This window comes from Carassius gibelio, chromosome B2 (assembly GCF_023724105.1).
Source record: "Carassius gibelio isolate Cgi1373 ecotype wild population from Czech Republic chromosome B2, carGib1.2-hapl.c, whole genome shotgun sequence".
NCBI lineage: Eukaryota > Metazoa > Chordata > Actinopteri > Cypriniformes > Cyprinidae > Carassius > Carassius gibelio.
Window position 1 is genome coordinate 18,230,022 of NC_068397.1, and position 13,548 is coordinate 18,243,569.

At 36.6% G+C, this 13,548-nt stretch overlaps 1 protein-coding gene across 1 annotated transcript in view; it reads left to right on the forward strand.

The window, feature by feature from the left end:
• Positions 1–445: 445 nt before the first annotated feature.
• The window catches only part of LOC127951443 (cadherin-18-like), a 47,425-nt gene continuing 34,322 nt past the window's right edge, over positions 446–13,548 (forward strand). The window contains exons 1-2 of the mRNA XM_052549331.1: positions 446–586; positions 7,133–7,614. Of these exons, the coding sequence (XP_052405291.1) occupies positions 7,384–7,614 (231 nt within the window). The 5' untranslated portion in view covers positions 446–586; positions 7,133–7,383. The remainder of the gene's footprint in view (positions 587–7,132; positions 7,615–13,548) is intronic.

Genomic DNA, 13,548 nt, shown 5'->3' on the forward strand with positions numbered 1-13,548 from the left:
TGATGCCCTCTGTTATGTTATGAGCTGACAGAGTAGCCTTCCTTCTGGAAAAGAAATGGCCTTCAGTCTTGAGGGGCTCCACATATACCGGCCTCACATCCTTCTTGCTTCCCCCACGCTCTTTCTATATTATTAATTAGGTTTCCTTCTGGAGCCACATTATTGCCTTAAACCAAACACTGCCTGCACTGCTCACCGTTGAGAACATGTGTGCCTCTCCTGGCTGCAGATGGAGGGGGAGAGAGAAAGAGACTAAAAGATAAAGTGAGCGAGGTAGAGTCAGGGATGTAAAGCGAGAGAAAGAGAGCGAGTGAGCGAGAGAACGGATAGGAAATGTGAGAGGGAAAAAGCAGAGCTGACTTTCTCTGTGTGTGTGTGGATATGACAGTGTGTGTAGCCGGCCAATCAGAGCACACCTTCTGAGCTGCAGCAGGCTGGCAGATTTGGGAGCTCTAGCGGTTCTGTTCTGGACTGGATTGAGCTGCTGCACACATACTCTCTGTGTGACTTAAAAAATGTGGAGGAACATTGGGAGCGCACCATCGTATTCCAAAGCCTTGTCATCTTTTAAGGAAAGACTGAGAAGGTAAGAGGCACTCTCTGTGTTGTTGTATTTTTTTTTTATTTTTTTTTACATAACTCATCTGCTGATTGAAGCTTGAGTGCTGCCTCTGTTTGTCTGCCTTGTGTTGAGGTGGCATTCAGAGAAAGTCTGAGAGTTGTTCTAGTGTACATGTGGTCATAGACGAAACAGAGCAGCAGTATGAGGGAAGGAAGGCAGTGTCTGTCCATTGATCTGTGCCTCTTTCATTACTCCAGCACTTTATTGTGGCCGCATGCGATTCTTCAAAGCTCTGTCTCACTTTCCAGTGAACAAACAGAACAGCAAGTGCAGCTGTCGAAAGCCCTTGTGGCTGATTCTTTAGTGCTTCTTGATTGCCTTGAGAAAAATGGACTGCAAGCTTTCTTTCTTCTACTTCTTTACAAATGTATATATATATATAATTAAATGCTATTATAAAATTAAAATCACAAAAATATTTCATTCAGATGATAAAGAAGAAATGGTTACAGTGCTTGGAATTTTTTATTTATAAAAGATGATATATAACTTATTTAATTTAATATAACCATTAGATTATATATATATATATAATGTATGTATATGTAACGTATGTATATGTGTGTATATGCATCCTTCATCGTTCTTAGGAAAGCATTCAGGCATTTAGAGTAAATTGAGAATGCCTAACACTCAGAGACTTGAGGGCTGTCTGACAATGATTAAGTGATTAGACTAGCCTGTGTTTGATGCATGAGGGAAGTTGTGTTGTGCTTGAGCTAATGCCTCCATGCAGTGGACATGCCAAGGTGACAAACGCACATCAATGGATCCCTGGAGTCCCTCCCCCGATATTACTAATCCTGTAGCAGGCATTCAGTCTCAGCATCACCTTCTCCTCATGCCACTGGATTGAGTGCAAATGGCAGGGAGAGCTTTGAGGTTACAAAACCACTTCAGTTCTATAAAAAGATCTGCAATTTAGTGCTGTGAAGTGAATAAGACATGAGAAGTAGAGGGGAAAAATATTAAATTGAATAAAGTGGGCTGAATCAACTGCACTGGGGAAATTTTACTGCTTCGTGTCTCGAAGGTTGTCTGTGATGCATGAGCCGACTTTAACATTGAAGGAATGTTCTGGGTTTAGTCAATTTAAGCTAAATCGACTGCACTTGTGGTAGATTTTTCAGTGGTACCAAAACATTTATTTTATTTTTTTTTGGACGGGTGATTCATTTTCTTAAAGAAAAGAGAAATAATGGCACTGTGGGGCACTTATTAGAGGGTGAATGGGACCAATTTTGGATATGTGAGAAATTATAATTGCATAAAAGCACCCAAAACTTGCAAACTTACAAAAAAAGCTGTAAAATTGTTCTAATCATTTTAGTGATAATTTTGGGGTTTTAAGGCATTATGTTGCCCTGGCAGTAAAATTGTGAATTTGGATATAACTTGCACAGAAAAACATTGGCAAGTGATCATCCCTCTAATATAATGTATACTGTATTGTTGTCTAACAGTGATTATTTTAATATTTACCTATTGTTTTTTATCGTAAGTTCATCATCGTGACCCAAATTTTACTTTTTTTTTTTTTTTTTTTTTTTTTTTAAAGGAGCTAATTTTTGTGGTAATTCGAAAGAGTTTAACTTGCACTGAACATGGGAAATATTCCTTAAGCATTATCTCACAATACAGAATGACTCCTAGATTCAATTTACATGAATATTCCATCACTAATGTTTCTTTCTGCATGTATAAAAAGATTAATTCAAGCAATGAGTGGGGTAGAGAGCCCACAGGAACAAACATGGAAAAATGTCATTGTGAAAAGACGCCTCTCAGCCACTGTTCCATCCGAGCCACACTCCATTCCAATTAGCATCCTAATTAGCTGCACTGGATTCTAATCAGTATTACAAATTTGTTTTGAAGACCTTGAGAAACCTGAGTGAATCAGTCGAGACCCTTTTGCTCTTGAAGTGCAGAACAAGGGCACGTGAGTTATCGCTGCCTCCTAGCCTGCTGTGGTTTCAGGTGTTATTGGAACAGTGTAACACCCTTTTCTCTTGCTTAAGATGATTATTATTGAATCTGTGCTCAATTCACTTCTCAATTCTAATGAGTTCTCATGAATTCTTTCTTTATTCTGCATAAAATTGACACTACTGCACAAATCCACAAAAATGTTTTTATATTAAAAGACTTAAACTTGGAAACTGATCATTATATAAAACTGGTCGCATTTGGAAAATTGGTCTGGACATCTAATGACGTAGACAGATGCATTTGGAAGGCAAATTGTGGAGATAAGGGTTCAGCGATTGAAACTTTGACAACTGTCTGTTTTAACATAAACCATTGGAAAAGCATGAAAGAAACGTAGCTGTCGCCCAGTATTAGTCAAAATGCACTCAAAAAGCAATTTCTTTTCAAGGCAACACAATAAGCTTGAAAGAGCGAGAAAAGGCTTCGCCCTCCCCTCCTCCTCTTGAAAAATCTTCAGCAAGACTCAGTAAATAAATTGCGTTTCTGATTGAGCAGATGGACATTATTCTGAATGAGAAGCTACAGTAGCATATTCATTTCCTCTCGAAACTAGACTCAGGCTTCTGCTTTTATTCAGCATTTTTCTTTTTCTTTCATATTCAGCGAGTAAAAAGCCATCATTTATATATATATATATATATATATATATATATATATATATATATATATATATATATATATATATATATATATATATATATATATATATATATATATATATTTATATTAATTTTTTTAATATGTATGTTTTTAAATGCAGAATAGGCTAACATGGTTATTATTATGGAATACAAAATACGTAAAAAAAAAAAAAAAAAGCTAATTTTCATAATTAGAAATGAATTGCTGTAATTAGAAAACATTGATGAAACTGGAACTCATACATTTTTTCTACTATATTTTGAGACAGTAGTGTCCAATATAATATTTACCCTCCTGCTCCCTCTTTTCATGGTGTCAAGCATGCTGAGATTTTATGTCAAAAAAAAATCTCACAATACAATCTACTCCATTGTGACAAACTCACTGTCCAGTGACCTGAGGCCAATGGTCTGGTAATTCTTATCAGACTGGTGCTCAGAGTTGCATCAAGCCTGGTGAGTTCAGTCAGGCAGGTTCAAATCGGTTACGTTTCATCACACAGCTGAATCCAGATTCACAGATGTCAGATGTTCTATTTAGAGATGTTTATTTTGAGTCATGTGCTTATCATAACCATTTAAAATGCAAAGTCTGACCTGTTCTCAATGTTAGCAACTTTAATTGTGTATTTTTATTTTATTTTTATTATTTTATATATGTTTTAATGGTTATAGTCTTTAAGTGGGATTTTTCCAATTAGGGTATAACGTGATCCATGGCAGCTTTCATTTAGAAAGAATATACTTAGAATGAAACCATTATATTTAAAAACATGATATTAATCATATAATACAATGGAATACCATTTGTTGTTAATACTGTAAATATATATTCAGTTATTTATTGGATCTCATTCAATACTTTCACAATCTTTATTAAAATGATTTTGTTTCTGTATTTTAAAATATATTTTTGTATTAACATATTTTAATGACAGCATATTTATTGAATAAAAGTGTATTATTTTATTTTTCAAAATAAGCATTAAAATAGTACAAACTTTGCTAAAGTGATTGTTTTGAACAAGTATTTTCTTACACATTATTTTAAATTTTATAATAAAATAAAATAAATGAAATAAAAAACATTATTTTAGCTGGAAGTATTTGTATCAATACTGTGTTAGGGGTAAAATGCTCCTCTTGCCACCTCATATATTTATACGATTTTTAATCAAAATAAACAACCTGAATTATTTATTTATCTGTTGCTCCAGTAATGTCCATTACAACATGTGATGTTTCATAAACAAATTTTGGGAAGTAACATGCCAGTTCATCACTGGGTGTGGGGGTTCCCCGGGCTCGGGACTCTTGCCGGGCTCATAGCTCTCTCCCTGGACAGCATGCCTAATATGCATAACCTTTATTCAATTATAAGTAAATGGGATTTCGTGAAATATATTTCTTCTGCAATTATACATTTTAGGTGTAGTGAATAGCAATTTTTTTTCTTAAGTTGGGCATTTAACCCTGTTGTACCCTACTCTTTTTGCACTTTATTGTACATTGTTAAATCAGTAGGTGGCAAATGACTGTATTTGACTGTATTTTGAATCATCCACTTAATCAATTCATCATCATCAAAAAAACACAACTCATGATTCCCTCATTAACTCAATTATTATTAACACTTATTCATTCATTAATGAAATCTTTTTTTTTTGGCCTCAAAGCATTGTCCTCAGTGAGTCAATGAGTCTTTGAATCATTTACTCAATCGATTCACTGGACAATGAAACATCACTGCTTATGTTTGATGCTCAGAAAACTGCAACAATCGATTGTTGTCTATTTTCTTTTTTGAGGAACAAAAATGGATAAAGTAACTGCCAACTGTGTCTGAAATCCAATTTACTCATTATTAACTTCTTGTTTACTGAATTTATTGCGGCGTTGTGACTTCCACTTCAGATTAGCACAGTGGTTTCAGGGTTAAAGCACCAGTACACTGATGCTTTTAGGGAGCAAAAAGCCATAGTTCAAACATAAAAAGTTTCACAGTCAAAGAGATTTTATTGATACCATGGTTATTTACTCATCCTTTTACTTAGAGTTCAATGGTGGCACTTATTCTCCTGCTATAGCTAATGAGTTAAATAGTCACAAAAGTGGCCTGGTCATTGAATTTGGGACACTAAAACACTGTGAAATGTGGTTTTATTGTTCTCCCCATTCATTCACCAATCTGAATGCACACTCATTAATTTTATTTTTTATTTATTTTTTTTTATCTCTCATGTTATATCATAAGATTGGTTGAACTGTCATATGCTATTGGTGACTGAAAGATTAACTTCCCACTTAAATTCTCAATTCTTCTTCTTTACCCAGTCTGAAAATTAAGTTCATTCATTTTCGTAAAGTAATATTCATAAACAGCTCAAGAGTAGGCCATCTGTTGCCAGAAAGACAAAGAAAGCAATTGAAAAAGACTTTTGTGTGCAATGCATGAATAAGGCAGACAATGAAACATTTTTCAAATATTTTGCTCTTAGAAATAAGTATTCAACATGTCATGGCATTTGTGAAACTGTTTTCTGATATGCGCCACAGTTTCCACAGTAACACGTCATTATGCATTACAGATTCAATTTAACCAGACTCATTTTCTGGTTTGTACAGTTAGCTAAACAGTGAAGTTTGCAGCAATTGCTTTTGATGGAACTGATGTTTTGCATAGACTCCCTCTTCAGTCTTGAAGAACCTACAGCTGACTGTTAAACCTAACCTAACGTTTTTATTCTTTCATAGTCAAGCTAGAACAATTGCAAAAGAAGAGAATAAAAGTTAGAAAGCCTTTTCTATTGTATTAGTAGTCTAAAATTATCCCCTCTTCATTTAGTATATCAGTGGCTCTTTCATTAAGATTATATAACAACAAGCACTTTTACTGAAATGCATTCAGACTCATATTGCAATGTTCATTTATTAATTCCAACGGATTCTATTTCTGCTACTGTATTATCGACCTATGTGCACTAATGAATAAACATAACAAATGCAGATCTTGAAATACTGACTATTGCCTTCAAATACACTCTATGCTAAATTTATTTAAAAAATTGTGAGGTTCTTGAGAGATGAACGTTGCATTCACATGCCACACATGCCATCCTCCCTTACAAACAAAAGTGAGTCTCTCAGAAATCACACTGTCAGTTTGTGTTGCCCCATGAAATATTTATTCCGGTCATATAATGTTAGACCCCTGGGACTTGGCTTCAGCATCACTGTGACTGTTTCAAACATGTCTTGGAAATGAAATGTTCAGATGTATCTAAGGTGACAGGAAATGCCCACCCTGAAGCGTTTCCATTGTCATTTGTTTATTTGTTTTTTTGTTTGTTTTTTGTTTTTTAATTCAGACATTGCAATTTCCATACGTTTTGAGGAAGACTAAGCCTAAAGCACTAGGTATTTCACTTGTCCATGTCAGTAACCCTCATGCCGTCAAGGAATGAAGAGTATGAGGGAGTTTCTCCTCAACAAGTGACAAATCTGAATTGACAGAGAGGAAGAGAAGTCGAGAGCTATCAGCTTCTTTGCCGAGGTAACCAGGGACATGCATTGATCCCCGGAATGCCGTTCAGTCAATTGAATAGAGACCATGCTGGAGCTCTCATTACACATCCCTTGCACCAGCAGACATGATCCCTGCTATTATACTAGAACAGCTGTTCCATCAAAAATGTATTAGATGTTTCACTGAACGGAAAACAGCAAGATCGCGATAGGCTTTTAGGCCAATTTTCATATCTTAGATCTTCACTGGCAACAGCTAATCCCAACTTTTCAGTGGAATTAAAATGTAATCGTTGGCTGCGTTTCATTTCGCCTGCATGAAAGTACAGTTTGTCCTCTTTCCTTCACACAGATGTTTTGTGGATATCTGCCATCGCCTCCAGTGAGTCTCCAGTGGAAGCCGGCTCCCCAACAAATCAACACGTCTCACTCTTGGCCCACGATGTGAGTGTCGCCCGACGGGTCTCAGCGACAACAGGATTTAAACCATGGCCATCAGCCAAGCCCTGCGAACTGGTCCGATCGGCATCTAGAGCCGCCCACCGCAAGAGAGAGACCTCTGGGTGAGCGAGAGCGGGAGTCCAAACGTTCCTACTCTTTAACATGAGAGCAGCCAGCAGCCCTGCCTGTCTGTCCCCTCTGCTGCTGTGCCTGTGTGTGCTCCAGAGGAGCTATGGGACCCCTTCACCGCCCAGCCCCACGTTCACCCACAACCAGACCAAACTGCCTGACGGTGACAAGGACTCTCATCACCGGCCCAAGCGAGGCTGGATCTGGAATCAGTTCTTCGTTTTGGAAGAGCACATTGGGCCGGATGCCCAGTATGTGGGGAAGGTAAGAGCCCTATTTTTTTTTTTTATCTGTGTGCAGTTGTAAGAATCATCTGATTATCTGAAACAAACTGAGCTGTTGTGTTTTTTTATGGTTTGTTGAGCGAATGGTTTCTCCAAAGAGTGCTGTTTTAACCAGAGACAATGGCCTTGCGTCATGTTTTTGGATTCAGATTAAAATGTGCAATGTCACTGTGTTCTTGTAGTCATATTTTCTTGGAAGCGAGTAAATAGTGCAGGTGACTAATCAGGAACAATATCCTTGTTTCTCAGAACAGCATGTTTTTGTCAGAAAATTGATTTGGCTTGCAAATTAAAGGCTGACCCGTTACATCCATCCTGCTAAAAAGAGTCTAATTGTTTTGACTGTCAACTGCAGACAAACACAAAGATCCAGAGGCCCTTTTTTGTTTCTGTTTCTTTCATTGTCTTCATACACAAGGTAACACATTCGTATGATGATCATATGGAGTACCTTATATTTTGGGACCCCTCTGCGGACTATAAAATTCAACAGCGGTACAAACAATTTTTTTGCCCATTCGGTTCTGTGAAGACTGGCTAGCTCTGTCGGCTCAAATGAAACCGCAGTGTTTCATGGGTTGGAATAATACATGGTGACACTGACAGCTTTTGACTTTGGCCCAGTGAGGTGAAGGTTAACATGAAGATAGCAGAGTTTATGAAGAAATGACTGAGCAGCCATCAATTGTCTACACCTCCTCTCAGGAACTAAGCCAAGTGTGTGTGTGCTATTTTTCCTCAGTACCATTGGTCAGGTTTGCTTCAGATCTGCCCACTTGAGTGTAAATACATATGTGTTCATGTGTGCTGGGCATGAGAAATGATTCCAGTTGTATAACAGTTCCATTTTTGATTATTTTAGTACTTTTAAGAGATAAAAAGAAATTGTATTTCCCAATTGTAATGTCAATAAAAGGTTAATTTACAACTATTAAATGTACATTGTTTTAGTGATAATATTAATACAGTTCAGTAATTGGCCCTTAGCTATGTACAAGAATATTAAAGAAAAATGTATTTCATAGGTGGTAATGTATTTCATAGAATAATATGTATTTTCACTCTAAATACTACTGGCAAAATATGAAAGTAAAAATACAAGTTATGCCTATTCAGTCGTAAGAGTAATTCATTCAAGAATCCAAATAACCCAGTCAGACTGCATGATTTTGAGTCACTTAAAAAGAACCTAAGAAGTTCCTTTTTTTGTAGTTAGACTGCTGATTGAACTATATCGTTTTGATTCACTTAAAAAAAAAACAGATTCAACTTGAGTCATTTGTTATTTGTTATTTGTACTACACTGGTCTAGATTTTGATCCACTGAAAAAAGGTGGCTCATCGGAGCTATTATTTTGGGAGTTTGAATGCCCCAGTTGTGCTGTTATGATTTTTGTTCACTAAAAAGAACTGCCTCATAAAAGTAATTCTTTTGGGAATTGGACTACAGTCGTGCTCTATGGTTTTGATTCACTTAGAAGTACCGATTCATTAGATTCATTTTTTGGTCTACAGTGGCTGTGCTGTATGATTGTGATTCACTGAGAAGAACAGAGTTATATGAGTTATTAGTTCAGGAATCTGAATATAATGGTCCTGCTGTATAATTTTAACTCATAAGAGTCATTCTTTGTCTGACTTGAATACTGGTTCCATTATACAGTTTTGATTCACTACAGTATCCAATAGTTTGGTTTATAGGTTTTTGTCATGTAATGGGACTATGCTGGTTGAGCTGTATCACTTTTTCTTTTTCTTTTTTCTTCATTCAGTCATTCGTTCTGTAATTGGACTACTGGTTGAGCTGTATGGTTTTGATTCACAAAGAACTGATTCCTTAAAACAAATTGTTCTTTAATTGCACTACATGGGTTGTGCTGTATTGGTTTTGATTCACTGACAAGAACAGACTCATATGAGTCAGTCTTTGGGAAGTCTGACCACCCCAGCCACACTGCATGATTTTGATTCACATAAATGAACTGACTCATATGAGCCAGTATTTCTGTAATTGGTCTAATGGAATCACTGAATCACTGAGAAGAACCAAATATTTTGTTGTGTAATTGGACTACACTGGTCGATCCACATGATTTTGATCTACTGAGAAGAACTGGAGCTACGCCAGTTGTGCTTACACACTTTTTATTCTCAGTGGAAAAATTGACTCATAGAAGTCATTAGATCAGGTATTGGACTAGATTAGTCACACTATATGTAGTCTTTTTAAACTTCGTCTTTAAAAGTCAGGGAATTGAATTCCATGGAGCTCATTTTGGAAAAGAGTGGAACTGGTTAGATCCTGTCAGGGAGACTTTTGACTAAAATCGAAAAGAAAAGAAACTCAGTGTGACAACATTCTTACCTGTATTAAACTGCAAAATATGAAGCCAAACAGTGCCCTTGTTCTGCTCACATGGGTGCCACTTAAATTTGTGCTGCTGTGGTGTGACCTGTCTGTAAAAGATTTGAGAGAACTGAATATTTTCTCTCAGGCCTTCTTAAACTGCAGTGACAGAAATGGGTTGAGGCTCTCAATGGCCTCCCACACTCCTCTCCACTCGTTTTCTTTTCTCTTTTTTAACACCTTCTCCTGCCTGGTCCCACCAGACCACCAACTTTTCCTCTCTCCACTTCAGTGGTCAGACAAAACGAGGTTTGGGGCCCAGACAGACCTGTTCTACTAAAACCCTGCCTGTCCTCAAATATTTAGTGATAGGAACATAAACTATGTCACTTTATAAAAGCAGATGGGAAATTTCATTGGGACAAAGTTTTGTGGGTTAGACATGGAGCACACAGAGAGGATATTTAGTTAGAAAGAAATTATCCTGAAATGTGTTGGCTGAAAAACAATTCAACACCTGCAGAGCATTAAAAATAACAATATTTGTTGCTGTTTGGTCATCTCGTTTTAGAAGAATTTATGCTAAAATACAAAAAGCACAGGTTCCCTAATGATTTAATTCATAAACCTTGCTAAATGTATGTATTAATTAATTAACAATAAAATAAGTTGGCTTGTGCACAGTGCATTTAATAATTTTAGTAAAAAAAAAATAAAAAAAAATAAAAAAAAATTCCTACTAAAGTGGCATATGATTGTAGTCTATGGAAATAACCATGGAGTTGATAACATGCAAAGTGACATCTGTCTAACTTCAGCAGTCCAAATTTTCAGTCAAGGAGGCTCAAAAAGGGCGTTAAATATAAAATATGTTTTTTAAATTTTAAGTCAAAACATAAGTGTTAACTAAAGCTAACTAACCAAGTACTGAAATGCATCTTTCAACACTGAACTCTTCAGCAAAACACTGTATAATGATTTGCAAAAAAAAGAAAAAAGAAAATCCAAATGAAAAGAAACTCATATATTAAATTATTTTCCCCTTTTGTCAAGTAACATTATGCTCATTGTATGATTCTTGTCAAAGAGGGATACATCAGTGGCATCCATCGGTAACACAATCTAAACAATAGCAGACGAAGTTTCTGGCTGAGCGAGAGACACAACAGTCTCATGAGGTTCAATTCAGCTGCTCTTTGATTTATTCACACTTCAATTCACTTAAATCAAATGAATAATTAGAAAATGTTGCCAGCGCTTACTTGAGCACTCCTTCATATTGAAAAAAAAAAAATACAGCAAATATTTGTTTATTTTATTTTTGCCTAGCAGATACAATTTGTTCTTCATACTGTAGATTATTGCAGTGGTAAATATGCTCCCGTTTCATGTGGAAAAGCACATACACACACACATACACATACACATCCAGAAACAGCTTAAGCTTTGAAATTTGTAATAGAAAGCTAGCAAGCTGCTGGAGCTCTGGAAGGTCTCTTTCTCTGTTAATCTCTTTACCAGCAGACTGGTAGCACACATTAGTGCGAGTGTGTGATAACTAGAGAGGATCTACAGTAATGTAGACTTTGGAGTAGAGGAAGACAGATAGAGATCAGTTCGCTGCAGTTCTACTGGAGTCTGTCCGGCTGATGAATATCTGTCACTGCAGCTTTTAAGATGGAGGATTACATTAAACCGCTCACCTCCTTCTCACTAATGGCAAATTACCAAACTCAGTGCTGCCCATGCATGCTTCCTTATTCTGACGTGAAGGGCTCTTGGTGCAGTGTAAAATTGACCTTTCTATCAGCACGCCGTCTTTAATTTGCGGTTAGCGGCGAAGGCTGAGCCCTGATTTAATCAGTCCTTTCCTTCTTGTAGCGTGGGCAGTTCATCAAGCCCCTGCACAAGGCAACCTGTGCACTCAGGTCTGCGGCAGCAGTAACCGCAAACCCTGCATTATGGTCATGTCTGCAGAGAGAGAGATGTTTTCAGTGTATATGTTATTTTAGTGCATTCTTGATGCAGACATTCCTATGAATATTAAAAAGACTGTTAGAATGAGGTCAGTCGAAGCAAGACGCCTCTAATGAGGGCCTTGTTTTGACAATATAGGGCATTGTTTCTTCAAAGTCTCATTTGTATGTTCACACATTAACATGTACTGTTAAATGCACAGTCCACCCAAAAATGAATGTTCTGTCATGTACTCACTCTCTCAAGTCTTGTATGATTACCTTCATCTGTGGAACATAAAAGTACTTATTTAAGAATTCTGGTAACAAATTTTGGTTTCTGTTGACTGTTTGGGTACCAGCATTCTTCGATGTATCTTTTTTTTTTTTTTTTCCAAAGAAGAAAGTAAGTCATGCAGGCTCAGAACAACATGAGACTGAGTAAATAATGACAGTTTTCATTTTTGGGTGGACTTTAAAGTTAGCATGAAATGGAAGTTCTGAACGCCTTTTCTTCCTTATTGTGACCAGGGGCAAGGGAGGCAGTGCCTCCTCCTCAAAAAAACAAAGAAAAAGAAAAGAAAACAGGATTAGAAGAACATGCAAATATTGCAAAATATGACATAAAAGCATATATATAATCATTCGTTTTTATAAAGTAAAACTGTTCAACAGTGACACCGTAGGTAAAGTTACAGCAAGAGTTGGCATCACTCTCGTCTCCTCTCAGCCCATTTAATTTTAACAGACCCCTGCCATGAGTTTGGTGGGGGGTAATTGAGAATGAATGGGGAAAGTCACATGAGAGGAGGAAGTGCCTCCATCGTGATATGACTGGATGTGACTGTCAATATAATGAAGTTAAAACATGATCTGTGAGTGTTTTAGTGATCAATCAGTTTGTTTAAATTAGAGGTACATCCCTGCATCTGTGACCAGTGTTAACCAGCTCTGATGACTGTTTATCCGGAACAGCTGAACATCGGTTCATAAATAAAATATATAAATGTTTATTAGTAATGTTAATATACAAAATATATTTTTATTCTGGTAGTTTAAGTTCTGGTAAGATTTTAAAAAATGGGAACAGGGAGGGGAGTTTATTTTGGTTAAAGTTTATGAGGGCACATGCATTTTATGAAAATAATGATGGGCATGGATTAATAATGTACAGTATAATGAACACTGCAATATTCCATAAATCAATAAGAATAGTGAGATTTGATTTCCCCATGTTAAAGCACTGAAATGTTCATGCTGCAACTCAGTAGCGTTACCTCAAAGCATGCATACATTAAAAGGCTTTTGACCCATAATAGGTGCTCTAATGGATCTAAATGCATCACTTTTGCACCATAATAAAATGTCTTGGAGCTCTGAATGAATCGTAGACGAGTGTGGGTGTATGGATGTGTTTGACAAGGTGTGCAAACACTCAGTGGTCACCATTATAATTTAATTGGAGGATGTATTCCGAGCCGGATCAGACTGCTTAGCATGCAAGATGTGCAACACACCCAGTTTGTTTCGAATGGTTAATGACTTTCCATTGTGCTCAAGTGTTTGCTTTCATTCATAATCCTATTAATCGCATTTGATGCATTTGTATTTT